At 43.5% G+C, this 17201-nt stretch overlaps 1 protein-coding gene across 1 annotated transcript in view; it reads right to left on the reverse strand.

Annotated features, from left to right (window-relative positions):
- LOC134571155 (sterol 26-hydroxylase, mitochondrial-like) overlaps nt 1–15781 on the reverse strand; it is a 30668-nt gene extending 14887 nt beyond the window's left edge. Inside the window, exons 1-5 of the mRNA XM_063429281.1 lie at nt 15457–15781; nt 8345–8535; nt 2715–2914; nt 1392–1589; nt 1150–1313 (exon numbers count right to left, since the gene is read on the reverse strand). Coding sequence (XP_063285351.1) covers nt 1150–1313; nt 1392–1589; nt 2715–2914; nt 8345–8535; nt 15457–15696 — 993 coding nt within the window. The 5' untranslated portion in view covers nt 15697–15781. The remainder of the gene's footprint in view (nt 1–1149; nt 1314–1391; nt 1590–2714; nt 2915–8344; nt 8536–15456) is intronic.
- Between the last annotated feature and the right edge of the window lie 1420 nt (nt 15782–17201).

Consider the following 17201-nt stretch of genomic DNA (forward strand, 5'->3'; position numbering starts at 1 on the left):
CATTTGCAATACCTTGGGTTGTCTTCTTTTGCAAATTGTATGCCGTCATGGGGGTAATTCTCATTCCTGGGCTTCCATAGGCTCTCAAAGGCAACATAACCAATCTGGCAAATTTCAATGTGAATAAAACAGAAAATCAAGCCTTAGATTTGACCCTGTAACTTTCAAAAACACCATAAAACCTGTACGTGAGGGGTCAGCATGTCAGTGCTCAGACCATACTCCGCACACTGCATCAAATTGGTCTGCATCGCTGTCATCCCAGAAGGAAGCCTCTTCTAAAGATAATGCACAAGAAAGCCCGCAAACAGTTTGCTGAAGACAAGCTGACTAAGGACATGGATTACTGGAACCATGTCCTATGGTCTGATGAGACCAAGATAAACTTATTTGTTTCAGATGATGTCAAGCATGTGTGGCGGCAACCGGGTGAGGAGTACAAAGACAAGTGTGTAATCTTGCCTACAGTCAAGCATGGTGGTGGGAGTGTCATGCTCTCGGCCTGCATAAGTGCTGTCGACTCTGGGGAGCTACAGTTCATTGAGGGAACCATGAATGCCAACATGCACTGTGACATACTGAAGCAGAGCATGATCCCCTCCCTTCGGAGACTGTGCTGCAGGGCAGTATTCCAACATGATAACGACCCAAAAACACACCTCCAAGACGACCACTGCCTTGCTAAAGAAGTTGAAGGTAAAGGTGATGGACTGGCCAAGCATGTCTCCAGACCTAAACCCTATTGAGCATCTGTGGGGCATGCTCAAACGGAAGGTGGGGTAGCACAAGGTTTCTAACATTCACCAGATCAGTCTGCCCTGATGATTAGAGAGTTTCCTCTGCTGCATATATATATATGCAGCAGAGGCGACTGAATGCAACGTTTAATGGGCTATGAAATTGTCTACCCAAACATTGCTTTTACATTTCTTGGATTTTTTTCATCTATATTAGCAGTTCCCAAACATAGCAATGGGGATCAATGCTTTCCTTAATGTTGTCTGTGGGATGGAAGGATAGAGCCTGGGCCCTAAAGAATGATCAATTGATTCATTAATTAAAAAAACAACACTCTGAAAGAGTTACACTTTCATGCAAACTATTTTTTTTTTTACATGTTTTTAAAATAAGTAACTAATATTTACTTACAGTGTCCACTCCAGCCAATAGCAGTTCAGCCACACTGCCGTAAACTTCCTTAGGTGTTAACTCTCCACTGGATAGTAAATACGTCAAGTATTCACCCTTTACTTCTTCACCACATTCCAAACGATCCTGTATGGTCTGTATCTTCTGGTCAATCAACTTTTTTCCTAAATTGGAAAATCAAGATTATCAATGTTACCAGTACAAAACTGTGAGGAGAGGATTATTTTAATAAAACTGCTCACCAAAGTTAAAGATATTGTCCCAGCTTTCTATGTAGTATTTAAAGAATGGCAGGATGTCTTTGGTCCACTGTGGAAGGAGAACTATAGTTATATTATACTTCATCATGTCAGCGATGGATTTTATGAAGTTCTGAGTCTCTGCAGGTATCTGATTCTTCAAGCAACCGATCCGAGTCTCAAACAGAATATAAGAAATACCTAAAATAAGTGAACAAGAAGTTGTATGACTTCTGTAAAATAAATATCTACTCTAGATATAGATCTTGTAAGGACTATAGAGAAGTAAGGAAATTAGGTTCAGTTCTCATTGAATGACAGACCCATGGATGGCTGTTGGTTAAACCTTAATGAATCAGTCCAATCAGTCAGATGTTCACTGGATCACTGGGTCAGGTGAGTACATCCCAAACTTGTCCATTAGAGTCAATAACAGGCCAACATTTTTTGATATCTCCAACATCTCTGATGTCCTGGGTTAACACTTTAACACAAGGGACTTTATTAGTGCCTCAGACAGTTCCACTGACATACAGTGAATCATAGCTATATTGTCCTCAAATCATGGTCTCTTGGAGGATCCTGTGAACACGATTGACGGACACTAGTAATGAATAAAGACAAGTCTACTTGTCCAAAATCCATGAACCAGCAGTCATATAAAAAAAGATAATTGTAATAATAATGTAAACATCAATAGTTTTCCAAAATCTTACTGAAGGCATTTTACATCTTGTTTGATCAATGTAAACACATACAATGCAATGGTGAAAGATTAGGTCTCATTGGTTATACTAATTATGTATTTATAAATATTTATCTTGGAGAATAAATATTACAATAAGTCATATGTGTTAATCGTTCAACAATTCCACAAAATTAATCACAATAATTTACTAGTGGAGAATTAAGAAGATAATTCAACATTTAAAGCCAAAATAGCCAAACTGTTAAAATTCTTCAATTTAGTTATGTTTCCAGTTTAGCGACTAATATCTGTAATTCTCTTGTCAATTCTCCACAATATCCATTTTAGTGAATATACCCCAATGTCTTTACAATTTATTGTATACTGAATTATGGGAGTCAAACTATCTGAATGTGAGTGTGTGATGTGATCTATACATTGGCTAGCCCTCATTTCACTCCAATGTATTTACAATTTATTACCGTATATACTGAATTATGGGAGTTAGACTATCTGAGTGTGAGTGTGTCATTTGATCCATCCATTGGCTAGCCCTCATTTCATCCAATGTCTTGCATTAAGGCAGCATGGCTGTATACAGCTAGGTTAGTTTCCCAAAGTATTTTAAAAACTACAACCTTCAAAGGCGAATCTGTAGAGGGCGTTCGGTAGGTCATTGACCATAACTCCTGAAGGAGATTCCTTTCTCATCTCATCCAGTCTGAGCAGAAAGTCTGTAACCACTTCATTAACTGATCCCGCGTACAACACCGCTTCCTGGGGCAGCAGCATTCTCTTATTCAGTACTTTTCGTAGTGTGTGCCAACGGTGGCCTTCCCTGAAAGCACGGAACATGGGGTTCATCTTATATAAACGTATACAATCAAGCGGTAAAACAGAAGCAACAAAAAGAATGGAAACTACCTAAATTATTACATTATTTTATAATAATGCATAAAGTATTAAGGATATTAAAAGGACACTATAGTCACCCAGACCACTTTATCTCATTGTAGTGGTCTGGGTGCAGTGTCCCAGTGACCTTAACCCTGCAATGTAAATCCTTACAGTTTTTGAGAAACGGCAATAAGTGCATTGCAGGGTTTACTCCACCTCTAGTGGCTCTCTTCTAGACAGCCACTAGAGGCGCTACTGGGTCCCTAACAGAGTTTTACGCTGTGAAATGACATTAGAAATCCTCACACTTTGCATCGTTTTCAAATTACCCCATAGAAAAGTATTGATTTCGTGCTTTCCTATGAGGATTCTTTAAAGGGACACTGCAGACCCCAAAATCACTTTAACTTGCTAAATAGCTTTATGTGTGAAGGGTGTGTCCCCTTTTTTTTTCATTTTAGAAAAAGAGCAGATTTCAATAAAAAAATATAAATTGTACTGTTTACATCTCCCTGGCTTTTCAAGCAGATGACAGGTTCTGTTACTTCTTGGTTTGGTTATATTAGTTGCACTAAATGCAAGAGGCGGCATTTGCCCAGAACACATGCCTTGCAAAGACTTCTCATTGAGCTGCATTGGATAAGTGCAAGATATTCCATCTTGGACGTAAAAACCCAAGGGCAGAGTACAGAATATTTGATAGAGTCCTAACCTCAACATCTGAGGAAAGGGATTTAGGGGTGATTATTTCTGATGACTTAAAGGTAGGCAGACAATGTAATAGAGCAGCAGGAAATGCTAGCAGAATGCTTGGTTGTATAGGGAGAGGTATTAGCAGTTGAAAGAGGGAAGTGCTCATGCCATTGTACAGAACACTGGTGAGACCTCACTTGGAGTACTGTACACAGTACTGGAGACTGTATCTTCAGAAGGATATTGATACCTTAGAGAGAGTTCAGAGAAGGGCTACTAAACTGGTTCATGGATTGCAGGATAAAACCTACCAGGAAAGGTTAAAGGATCTTAACATGTATAGCTTGGAGGAAAGACGAGACAGGGGGGATATGATAGAAACTTTTAAACCCTTAGTGACAGACCGTATTTACATTTACTTTCCATTAAGGACCAGGGCTGTTTAGCTGTAATATTATTTTAACTCATTTACTGTACCCACACATATTATATATAGTTTATTTTTCCATTTAATGGTCTTTCTAAATATACCATTATTTTCATCACATCATATCATTTACTAAAAAACAAATTATAAAATATGATGAAATTGTTTTTTTTAAAAAAAACACACTTTTTCTAACTTTGACCCCCAAAATCTGTTATCACATTGTGATAAAGTGAAGGCAGAGAGGCCTTTAACATTTAAGCCCAGGGTTAGTACGTGTTGTATGTGTGGTGTGCAACACAAAGCTACATTTAGTTATGGGCCCCTGGGGTGGAGCATTTGGAGAGCAGGGTGGGCCAATGCTCCACTCCTCAGTTTATACACAACTGGGGGAAATAAGGTCCAGGCCAGAGTTTTTTTGGAGCTGTTTCCAACCCACTGCTTAGCTGCAGATAATCAGCTGTAGCAGTGGGAATAAACCCCTCCCTGCTAGGCAGGTAAAGGGGGATTGCTGGCTTCCTCCCTGGAAGCAGGTAGGAGAGAGGCTGTTCTCTCTAGTGAGAGAGTCAAGGCTGGCTTGGAGCACTGGGAGTGCAGAAAGGGAAGCAGTCAAGGCTGGCTTGGAGCACTGGGAGTGCAGAGAGCTGACAAAGACACTAGGTTGGTGAAACTAATATTGTTTTGTTCTAGTTTAACCCCTGAGAGATAGGGAACCTGAAGTTAGTAAGTGCTCAGACGAGCTAGGTTTTTTGTTTATAGGGATTTGTGTTATATTTATGTTTTCATTTGCTGCTGTCTCCTGTGTGGATTTACAAATAAAAGGCAAGGGGCGGGGCCTGACAGCCAAGATGGCCGGCAGCATAATCTCGGAGCTCCTGCTACATTAGTCCTAAGAGCGGAGATTCTGGGCGATCTGACCGCGCTAACAACACACGGAGACCAGCAAAGTGCACGGGACGACAAGGGCTTCATACTGATACCAACCTGGCACCAGAGCGCCGAGGAAAGGCTGAAACCGACCATGCGGCCTATGCAAGAGCGGGACCTGTGGTCTGGGGGAAGCGGCCGATCCCACGGCCCGGGACACGCTCACCAACGAGCATGCATTGCAGCCCTACCAACCCCCCCTTTGGACCGGCGGGGGATATCCCGGTCCTCGCCGGGGGCGAATACCCCCGAACTGCGGAGAAATCAAGCGACGAAAACCTCAAGCACCCAGGGCCTAACCAAGATGGCGGCCCAGAGGCAGATCGAAAGAAAACAATCACGCAATAAACCGCCCAAGCATATCCTGGATTTCTATAACCAGCTTTGTACTTACCTTTGGAAGAAACTGCGTAAACAGAGACAACTCTTCAGGCAGGCATTAAGAGATGCGGAGGCATGGATTCGACCAGCTACCAGGCGCAGTCTGCGGGAAAATCTAACCCGCGACTATGGAACAGCATCTCCAGCGCAACGGAGCCACAAAACCACAAGGCGGGAAACGGCGTCATGTTCCCTGGGTAATGCTGCTCCTATCCCCGGGCCTCAAAGCAAGACGCACAACAACACACATCAGGCTGATCAAGCGGCATCCCCAGAAACTGCTCAACAAAGCCCAGCCAACATGCCCAAGCTGTCTACCACACAGGGACTCTGGAAACTTCCGACCTCCACGCTCACATCACCAGCTCCCCGAGCCCTAATCTTCGACAGGACTCACCAGAACGGTGAACACCACACAGGGACATCGGGAAATGCCTGGCAAGGGGAACATCCGAAAATCCTAACCCCTGGTGCGCTGGCGATCGAGAGAACCAACAAGCATGACTACCCTCAGAAGCACACCAGCGGCATCGGGTGAGGACTTAAAAATACCCGCTGTCCAGCTAACTACCTAGACACATAATGGGACTTGGGACGCTCGTATAACCATTACAAACAAGTAACTTCACTACATGTACAAATAAAAGGCCTGGATTATATGCAAATAAAAGGACTGTGCCTGTTGTTTACCCCAGAGGACCGTGCTACCTGCAGACAAAACAGTTTCTAAATTTTGTCCTGAGTTTAGAAATGTTAACATGTTCTTAGCTTTGTTTTGCAAGTTATAGGGCTATAAGTACAAGTAGGACATTGCTGTTTCAAAATATATATTTTTAAAATGTATCAATTGTTACATTATCTGTCATAAATCTCTAAATCACACCTCACATGTACATATTTTTTTAAAGTAGACAACCCAGGGTATTCAACATAGGGTATGTCCAGTCTTTTTTAGTAGCCACTGACCAAAATTAGCATTTATATTTCTTTGTGTGATAAAATGCAAAAAAACTATTATGAATGCTAACTTTGGCCAGTGTTTGTGACTAAGTGGCTACTAAAAAAGACTGAACATACCCCATTTGCAATACCTTGGGTTGTCTTCTTTTGCAAATGGTATGCTGTCATGGGGTAATTCTCATTCATGGGCTTCCATAGGCTCTCAAAGGCAACATAACCAATCTGGCAAATTTCAGTGTGAATAAAACAGAAAATCAAGCCTTATATTTGACCCTGTAACTTTCAAAAACACCATAAAACCTGTACGTGAGGGGTACTGTTATATTCGGGAGACCAGTGAGGACTACTCTAAAGAACACTAGGTGGGGATTCTACCACTTAAGCGCTATTCATTGAGCAGTTTGCGTTCTCAATCAAATGTGCGTACTAATTTATTAATTTCTACACTCCTTGAGTTTTTAAAACCGTGAGCACTATTATTGTTCCTTTTATCATATTACGGTCTTCACAACATTGAAAAAACTATCAACGTCTCACGTATCCTATAAGTGGGGATTGTACCACTGTACGTTATACATGCTAGAGCTGGTCATAGCTCTAAAAGATGTGAGTAGAACCATATAGACCTTTTAATATATGCAAACATTTTGGGATATATTACATTATTAGTCTCTCTCTGTTTTTTTTTTTTTTTTATATATACGAATTACAAGACTTCTTCTAACTCTGATCCCCTGGCGAAATAATATTCTCTGAAGTATTTTATAGTCATCTCTTCTGGCAAGTCTATGTTCCTATTCTGGACTTTTTTCTACAATATCTATCATTTTTTGTAATAGTTACCATTTTACTCATATATTTTATTCTATTATAATAGCTTTTTGTGTTGCTCATAAATAGTAGACGACTATTGTTTTGGTGCAAGCTTTCCCCCTATCCTTCTTTTACCATTGTATCTGTACATAGGGCTAAGAGGGAGCCCTACACTTTAAGGTGTGCTGCCTAGCTGTTCAATATCTCTAAATTGTATGTGGTCTGCTTAAATAGCGCTGATCTTTTTGTCTGCATTTTCTACCTTGTATTACTTAGTGCTACTTTTAAGTGCAGTTGTAACTTGTTTAACATGGTAACAATTATTAAAAAGAACCTCTTCTAACTTTCTATGATTCTCATTTGATACCAAATAGACAAATAAACTCTTTGTAGAAAGAACTATAAGCAGGACAGCTCTACTTTAATTCACAGGTCCACAATCATGTCCTTTTGCCCATATGTCCAAACAATACAAATGTATTCTCTGTTGTGTACCATTTATCACGTCATAAAAAAATAAAAACAGGGACTTCTAGAATTTTTTGAATCCCCCCAATCCATTAATTAACTCACATCTCCCCACTTTTGACCACAATTGTTGTTAAAGTGCCTAAATGTGTACCCGAAGATGCTCTATTAACTTGGGCACGCTAGTCCTGACAACGACCCTTTACATCTCCGCGCTACTGCCGGTGAGAGTGTTCCAAGTATAGACTGGGACAGTCTTGGTACTTTTGGCTCACTTAACAATGTGTGATTAAACCTTTTACTGTTTGATATAATTGTGTGAAAATATTTCTGTACTAATTGGCGCCTCCGCCAACCTGCAGCTTCTTCTTTTCACATCACCATTTATTTATTCTGCTGCCTAGCAACACAGTGATACTGGCGGCAGGATATTTTAGAACCTTTTAAAAGTTCTTTTTTTTTTCTCCCTTTCTCTGGGATGAAGTGAGTTAATACTGAGAAAATGTAGCACAACTAGAAGAACATAGTTTAATGGAGTTATCTTTTGAATTGGTTAAAAATGACAAGACTGAGACAGAACTTGGTAATTTTGGGAAAGTGGTAGAAATGAACAGACCTCTCTCGGTTTCCAGATCTACGTGCTTTGCATAGACAATACATTCCATGAATGATGGGTTGGTGAAAGGAATTCTTTAAACTCACTCTGTAAATGGACCATAGGCCAGATCCCTCATATTACGATGGACTTTCCAAAGATGCATGTCGGTTCTCATTGGATATTTTCCCTCCTGTCTAAGGATGGCTTCTATTAAATCCACATCAGCAACATTCACTGTTTTTTGAAGTCCCATAGACGTTTTCCACATTGGGCCATATTTCTTCTTGAAAATGATCTGATATGTTACAAAATGATCACAATATGAATTCATCAGTAACTGTTTCAGCAGAGTTTACATGTTAACCAGCGCTTGCTCAGTAAATTAATGGACTGGTTCACTAAAAGCCCACTTTCAAAAAACTCTGTATTAGAAAAGATTCACAGGTTGATTTATCAGAGGATTTCAAAGTGAATTTCAAATTGAAAGAGACCCTCTACCCCCAATAAAAACATGTATGCATTTAATTATGATTTTTTTTATTGTGGTATATCTAAAAACAGCTTGCAAAAGCTGCAGTTCTCTTGTCTGTATCCTTTGCAAGTCCTCCCCTTTTAACCCCGCCCAGACATTCTATGTCTGTCCAATCACAGAATTTCCAATACAGCTCAATGAAACGTATTTGCAAGGTAGGTGTTCCGAGCAATTGCTGCCTCTTGAGTATAGTTCCACTGAGCTAACCAGACCAGGAGGTAATAGGACCAGTTGTCTGGATGACAGCCAGGGGGTGTAACAAGGTTATATTATAAAAGTGCCAGTTTCCTTTGAAATCAGCACTTTTTGTAACATGAAAAGAGAACACACTCCACATATAAAGCCTTTCAGCAAGCTAAAGTGCATTTATACCACGTGTCCATTTAGCTGACTAGAATTTGACTAATTTGTCTATTTTGACTATAAAGTTGAAATTCACTTTGAATTCTCACTCCAATAAATAAACCTGTCAATTTGTGCAAACAATAAAATAAATAAACACAAGGTATTCTTATAGAGCAGTGGTTCCCAAAATCCAAGTTTTGTAATCTGCACTGAAACAAAATCTAAAAATTTCCTAAGCCCCAGGGGCTTCACGTCCATAAGGTATCATAGGAGACTGCCTTAGGGCGCCAGAGCAGGGTGGTCGCAAAAAAATCAGAATCCCCTGCCAGTGGCGTCGGCTGACTCTTTCTGAAGATGTCAGGAAAAGTGGGCATGACTTCCTTTGATCTTCTCCTAGACTCCCTACCCCTTTACAGCTCCAGTGCTCCCTTCTCTACAGTCCATGGCCCCCACCACAGCCCGTATGCCCCCCTCTAGAGCCCCTGGCCCTCACCTCAGCTCATGTGCCCCCATCTACAGACCCTGGCCCCCACCACAGCCCCTGTCCCCCCCTGATCAACTAACATCCCCCATCAACATCTCCTGTCCCCACCTACATCTCTTGTCCACCCCTCTCTAGCTCCTGCCCCACCTCTAAAGCCCCTGTCCCCCCTCTTAGCCCCTCGCCCCCTCCACAGCTCCCATCCCATCTCTGCAGCTCCTGTCCTCTCTCTACAACTCCTGCCCCTCCTCTACAGCCACTGCACCCCTACAGCCCCTGCTTCTTCTACTTCAGCTCCTCTACCCCCTCTACAGCTTCTGTCCCCCCTTTCACAGCCATGCCTTCCTTTACAGTTCCTGTCCTTCCCTTTACAACCCTTGCCCCCCATTTACAGCCCCTACTACACATGCCTCCAACTTTAGCCTCTACCCCCTCACATACAGCCTTTATTACCTATTACAGCCCCTATTCCCTTACTACAATCTTTTACTCCCACTACAGTCCCATATCCTCCCCACTACAGCCCCTCTACCCAAATTTCAGCCTATATCACCCACTACAACCCTAACCCTCAACTAAAGTCCCTGTCTCCTACTACAGCACCTAGCCCTCTACCACACCCGCTAACTCCTTTAAGCCATTATCACCCCACTACAACCCACTACCAGTGCCCTTCATCAGATTAGGTTCAGGATCCACCCCTGCTCGTTATGCACGCATCTGTAGGACTATATGTCTCAGTATGCCGGTGTCTGTATGTCTCTATAGGACTGTGTCTGTATGTCTCTGTATGACAGTGTACCCGTATGTGTAGATTGTACTACTGTGTGCCTGTATGACTGTTTGTTTGATTGTGTGCCTGAATAATTCTGTGTGCCTGTTTGCTTGTGTGTTGCTATCTATATCTATATGGCATGGGAGGAAAAAGCCTCAGAAAGGTCCTAATGGAAAGAATGAGATGTATAAAGGGGGTCGGGTGAGGGTGGAGGGTGAAGATACACACAAAGGGGCTAAGGAAAGTAAGAGACACACAAAGGGGTGTATGCAGGGCTCGAGTCCTGTAGGAACACGTGGGGACGGTGTTCCTGCACTTTTTCCACAGCTGGAACGCAGTACCCGTTACTAGTCCTGCAGGACCCAGGGTTGGCACAAGCGGCCGCTAGAGCAGAGGGGCAGCACAAATACGAATCCCCTGCCTGTGGCTCTGGCTCTGCCTCTGGCTGGGGACTCGCCCTGCTCTCCCTGCAGCCTGCAGTCAGTGGAGTCGGTCGGCCTCTCCTGATGATGTCAGGAGGAGGGGCTGTGACTTTCACTGCTCTTCAAACAGGACTGCTGGGGAGTCCGGGAGAAGAGCAGTGGAAGTCACGTCCCCTCCTCCTGACATCATCAGGAGAGGCTGACCGACTCCACTGACTGCAGGCTCCAGGTCCTGTCCCACCCCTCCTGGCCCAAGGTGAGCCTCAGGGAGTTTTTTTTTTAAAATCCCCTTCCTCAGCCCCTGCTCCCCTTCCTCAGCCCTGTCTCCTTACTCAGCCCATGTCCCCCTCCTCAGTACAGCAGTCTTCGCGGTCGGGATACTTCCAGGAGGCAGGGTTTGCATGGTGACATCAAGTCAGATGACACGTTTCGCCGAATCAACGGCTTCCTCGGACTTGACGTCACCACGTCACTGACTTGACGTCACCACGCAAACCCCGCCTCCGGGAAGTATCCCGACCGAGAAGACTGCTGTACTAGGAAGGTGCATGTAATACTTTTGCCGGCCGGCAACTGCACACATCCAGAAGCAAGCTTGTTCTTCCACAAGGGACCCGGGTGATATTGCATGCATTTTTATCTGTCTTCAATAAAACTGTTCACTTGTTTCACTGGCCAGAGTGGAAGTTTTTACTTGGGCTGTCAAAGTTTAGAGCAGGCTCATCTGCTCTATATTTGTGAGTTTATCTCTTATCTCATCAAGCATTTTATCCATTTATTTTACATCACACTATGTATTTGTTTTGTTCCTTTTATGTTCCTATTTGGAGATGTGATTTAACTGAAGAGTTGCTGCTAGTGTAAGTTTGTATGCACAATATCACTTTAAGTGGTTCCTTCAACACTAAAGAGTTGGTTATTCACACAGATTGATGTATATGTGAATAAGAGTGTTCACACAGATTGTTGCACTTTATGACAATTCACTGTTTCTGCATGTTTCTGCTGCTATATAATTTTGCACTTTAAAGTACAGTGCACCTTTTTTTTCTTTTTTCACATATAGAAAATGATTCATACTCCCCCAGCAAACTGCTGTACATCTCTGCATACACACACACATACTGGTCGATTTCCCAAGTACACGCATGCACACCCCCTAACACTGAGACATTGGGGTATATAAATCTCAATTCGCTATGGGGGGGCATGACAGGGATACTGTGTGCATCACTGGAGATGTGCTAATGGGTGAGTCATGCCCAATTGCTGGAATAACTGCTCGCACAATGTATAAACAAACTTTTATGCTCTTTCAAAAGAGTAAACTTTAAAATAGCAATGACAGGTACCCTTTAAATTAGCAACACATAATAGAAGTACACAGATTCTGTGCAACAGAAGAACACACACAGGGCCGCCATCAGGGGGTGACAACCGTGACAGTTGTCACGGGCCCGGCGGCCCTGGGGGGCCCGGACTGCTCTGGCAGTCCTGGGCCCCACTTTCCTTCCCTGCACACATAGATAGCGAATATCGCTATCTATGTGTGCAGCCGCGGGCCCCCGGCTCCCTGTTACCGCAGAGGGGGCCCAGGCAGCACACAGCTTCTTCTCTCTTGTAATAACTCTCGCGAGACCCGGTTGCCATGGCAACGCTCCGCGGGTCTCGCGAGAGTTATTGGAACAGAGGAGAGAAGAGAAGCTGTGTGCTGCCTGGGCCACCAGGGATCATGGAATCTCCCCCCTCCCTGGACAAGGTAAGCAGGGAGGGGGCAGAAACCATTTAATTAAATAAAAAAATTATGTAAAAAATTTCCCCCCGTCTTCTGAGTCCCACCGGGTGGTCCATGCACTTAGGGCCACCCGGAGGGCTTGTATCAGCAGGGGCCCGGTCGGGCGCTCTTTCCCCCCACGACCGGGCCCCTTGCTTTCCGGCAGCCGGCTGGGAGGGAGTGAGGATGGGGGATCCTCACTCCCATCATCCTCAGGCACCACACTGGACCCCATAGAATCCACCCTCCAGCAAAAGGCAGGAAACTGGAGGGTGGGTTTAAAAATGTACATTTTACATGTGTGTCAGTATGTCTGTGTGTCAGTATGTCTGTGTGTCAGTATGTCTTTTTGTCTGTGTGTCAATATATCTGTCTGTGTGTCTGTATATGTCTGTTTGTCTGTGTGTCAGTATGTCTGTTTGTCTGTGTGTCAGTATGTCTGTTTGTCTGTGTGTCAGTATGTCTGTTTGTCTGTGTGTCTGTGTGTCAGTATGTCTGTTTGTCTGTGTGTCAATATATCTGTGTGTGTCAGTAGGTCTGTCTGTGTGTCAAAATATTTGTGTGTGTGTCAGTATGTCTATGTGTGTGTGTCAGTATGTCTGTCAGTGCATGTGCATGCATGTGTCAGTCTCTGTATGTGTCTGTGTGTGTCAGTATATGTGCCTGGATGTGTGTCAGTATTTCTCAGTGTATATGGGTGTCAGTGTGTCTGTCAGTGTGTGTGTGTGTGTGTGTGTGTGTGTGTGTGTCAGTATCTCGGTCAGTGTATGTGCCTGTGTGTGGGTGTCAGTATTTCTGTCAGTGTATGTGTGTCAGTATGTTGATCAGTGTGTGTGTCAGTATGTCTGTATATAAGCCTGTGTGTCTGTCAGTACGTCTACCAGTGTATGTGTCTGTGTGTGTCAATATATGTACCTGTGTGTCAGTATGTCTGTCAGTGTATGTGCCTGCTTATCTGTATGTAGTCAGTGTATGTATCTGTGTATCTGCTTGTGTGTCAGACTATGTACCTGTGCATCTGAGCCGCAGCTTTATATACAAATACACCCCTCCATTCAAACTTCAACACTGCATACAAGCACACTCCTACATTCAAAAACAAACACTACACATAAATGCACACTTTCATTCAAACTCCAGTACCACATACAAACACATTAACACAAACATACTTCATACAAACACATGCTTACATTCAAACACACAAAACAGTGCTAAATACAACCCTGCAAGCATGGGAAATTGGTAGAGCCCCACCTGTCAAAGCATTGTTAGAGTTGCACGACAGATGGGGTTCTACCTTTAGTCCAATCTTGCAATTGGGTGTCCCAATAAAATTCATTCTATTTAATGCCGCCACTGTATTGGGATGGATGCCGTGATTGCATACCAGGGAGTGAGGGGCGACGGCGGCAGGGCCCAGGGGGCCCAAGCAAGCGGGTCCAGTCGTTATTAAAGACGGCCCTGCACACACACACTGCATACACTAACACAACACACACTGCATACACTAATACAACACACTCTGCATACACTGACACAACACACTCTGCATACACTGACACAACACACTCTGCATACACTGACACAACACACTCTGCATACACTGACACAAGACACACTCTGCATACACTGACACAAGACACACTCTGCAAACACTGACACAACACACACTCTGCAAACACTGACACAACACACACTGCATACACGAATACAACACACACACACTGCATACACTAACACACACTGCATACACTAACACACACACACTGCATACACTAACACACACACACTGCATACACTAATACAATACACACACTGCATTCACTAATACAACATGCACTCTGCATACACTACACACTAACACACTCACTGCATCCACTATACTGACACACACTCTGCATTCACTACACTAACACACACTCTGCATCCGCTACACACTAACACACTCTCTGCATTCACTACACATTAACACTCTGCATTCACTACACTAACACACACTCTGCATCCGCTACACATTAACACACACTCTGCATCCGCTACACATTAACACACACTCTGCATTCACTACAAATTTACACACACTACATTCATTACACTGACACACTCTGCATTCACTACACCCTAACACACACTCTGCATTTATTACACCCTAACACACACTCTGCATTTATTACACCCTAACACACACTCTGCATTTATTACACCCTAACACACACTCTGCATTTATTACACACTAACACACACTCTGTACACACACTACATCCACCATAAATTTAAACACTCTGCATTCACTATACACAGACACTGCGTCTAATACACACACTACATCCACTACAGACACTGCATCCACTAAACACATTTCATATAGTACATACAAACACTACATCCACTACACAAACACACACTACATCCACTACTCAAACACACTCTATGTTCACTATACACACTGCATCCGCTACACAAACACACACTCTGCATTCACTGCACAAACAGTATCTAATACACACAAACACTACATCCATTACACACATTCTAATTTACTTCCACCATACACACCACATTCAGTCCTGCATCATTGTCAGCGAACTAGGTAGGGCGTGGGCGGGCCCGGGAGGGGGGGGGGGGCCAGACCTTGTGCTTTGTCAGGGGCCCCAAAATTTCTGATGGCAGCCCTGAACACACATTTGAGAAAAAAGTAAATTTCTAATTGTTATTTAACCAATAACTGAAGAAAACGATAATTTGTATCACTGACTCAATCCAAGTTCATTGCCCTTCAGTTCTGGTATTGCTGGTGTCATTATCTGGTTCCCTGAAACTTAAATGGTGGATGGCACTGCAAGGCTCCATCTCTGTGAGCCTGGAACATAAAGGTTAAACTTACCTGTAAGTCGTGTGAATACAGCAGGTATCCTCTCAGGAAGACCCAGTAGATGTTGTTGAGAAGTGACGGTCCAGGCAGATCATCAAATGTCTTCAATTTCTTTTCCCCTTCTGCTACCCCCGCTGCAGCCCCTGTTATGGTCCTGTTCTGGGTCCCAGTCACCCTGCATGTCTGCAGCAGCAAGAAGCCCCTTCTCCTGCCCAGAGACTGCCAGCAGCGCAGGGATGCAGGGGTTAACATGCCTTGGTATTCAGAAGCTTTTCCTGATTAGTTACAAGGTGTTCCAGCAATCATGGCGTCTACCCTCTGACTGACAGTAAATAGAAACTCCTACTAGTTAAATAACATTGTCACCACTCCCACAGTGAAAATGTCCCTTATTCCAGTGCACAGAATCCAGCGTTTACTGTGTGAGGAACCGGCACAATGTATTGTTTGTTTATCATTGTTTAATAGATAGAAGACATTCAGAATCAAGCTTCTCGTGTTTCCTTCTGCATTCTGCTCCACTCCTGGCCCCTCGGATAAACAATGTCTGTGCTCTGTGTGTTTTTTTTACCAGTTTGGTCGATATGTTCTATAATTTGCAATTCGCATGTCAGTGTCGCACTGTTTAGTAAGTTAAACCCCTTGGCTTGGAGGGACCCAATCTAAATTCTAGACATTTGGCAACCTCACAATATTAACCCCTGCACTACCAGGCACCGTGTGTTTGAAAACATTTATTTGAAACATTGAATACATAGCTAGCACATAAACATGTAATAAAACAGCAGTTCTGTGTATTCGGTGGGGCTCCCTTCCTCCTCTTTCAGTATACATTCAGACCTCAGACTGCAGTATGGGGGTCCCTTTTTCCTCTTTTTCTAGGATGATCCAATCACAGCAGCCCTACAAAAAGTAACAGGGTGCTCAGGGCCGGATTTGCCATAAAGCCATAGAGGGCACAGCCTTAGGGGGACACTACACTGGGCAGCCGTTTCTCCTGTCATGGGGCTAGGCAAGCTTGCGGGACTGTTGCTCCATATTGTATCACAACGCTTTGATAAAATCTCCTGGTGTTGGCCGGAAGGTGCTGGCTGCACACTACAGTCCCTGTCATCCCACTATAGCCCCTATTGCCCCACCACAGTCCCCGTCCCACCCACCATTGACCCTATCCCCCACTACTCCCACTATCTCCCCACTACAGCACCTGTGCCCCTTTTTCTCAAGCACAACCTCTTTCCCCTTTAACACACACATGACAGCAGGGCCGTCTTTAATATTGATTGGGCAAGCATCTGCTTGGGCCCCCTGGGCATGCAATCACTCCCTCCACCCCAACCTAGAGGCGAAACTAATGTAGAGAGTGCCTTGGTGCAAAAAAAAAAAAAAAATTCAGGCCTGCCCTGTAGCACAAGAGTAAAGATAGATCCCCATCTGTCATACAACTCCTGCGATGCTATGCCAGGTGGGGATCTACCATCCTTGCAGGGTTGCATTTTTGAGCAGTGCTTGTGCAATTGAATGTCAGCCTGTTATTGTATAGAGTGTATGTGTGCATGTAGGGGTGTATTTGTATGTGCTGTTACCATTGGAATGCAGTGGTGTACTTGTGTGTAGTGTTTGCATTTGAATGCAGGAATGTGTGATTGTCTGTAGTGTTGGCTTTTAAATGCAGGTGTACTTTTGTGTGTAGAGTTGGTGTTTGTATATAATTTTAGAGTTTTAATACAGAAATGTGTTTGTATGTAATGTTTGTA

Source organism: Pelobates fuscus, chromosome 8, assembly GCF_036172605.1.
Source record: "Pelobates fuscus isolate aPelFus1 chromosome 8, aPelFus1.pri, whole genome shotgun sequence".
NCBI lineage: Eukaryota > Metazoa > Chordata > Amphibia > Anura > Pelobatidae > Pelobates > Pelobates fuscus.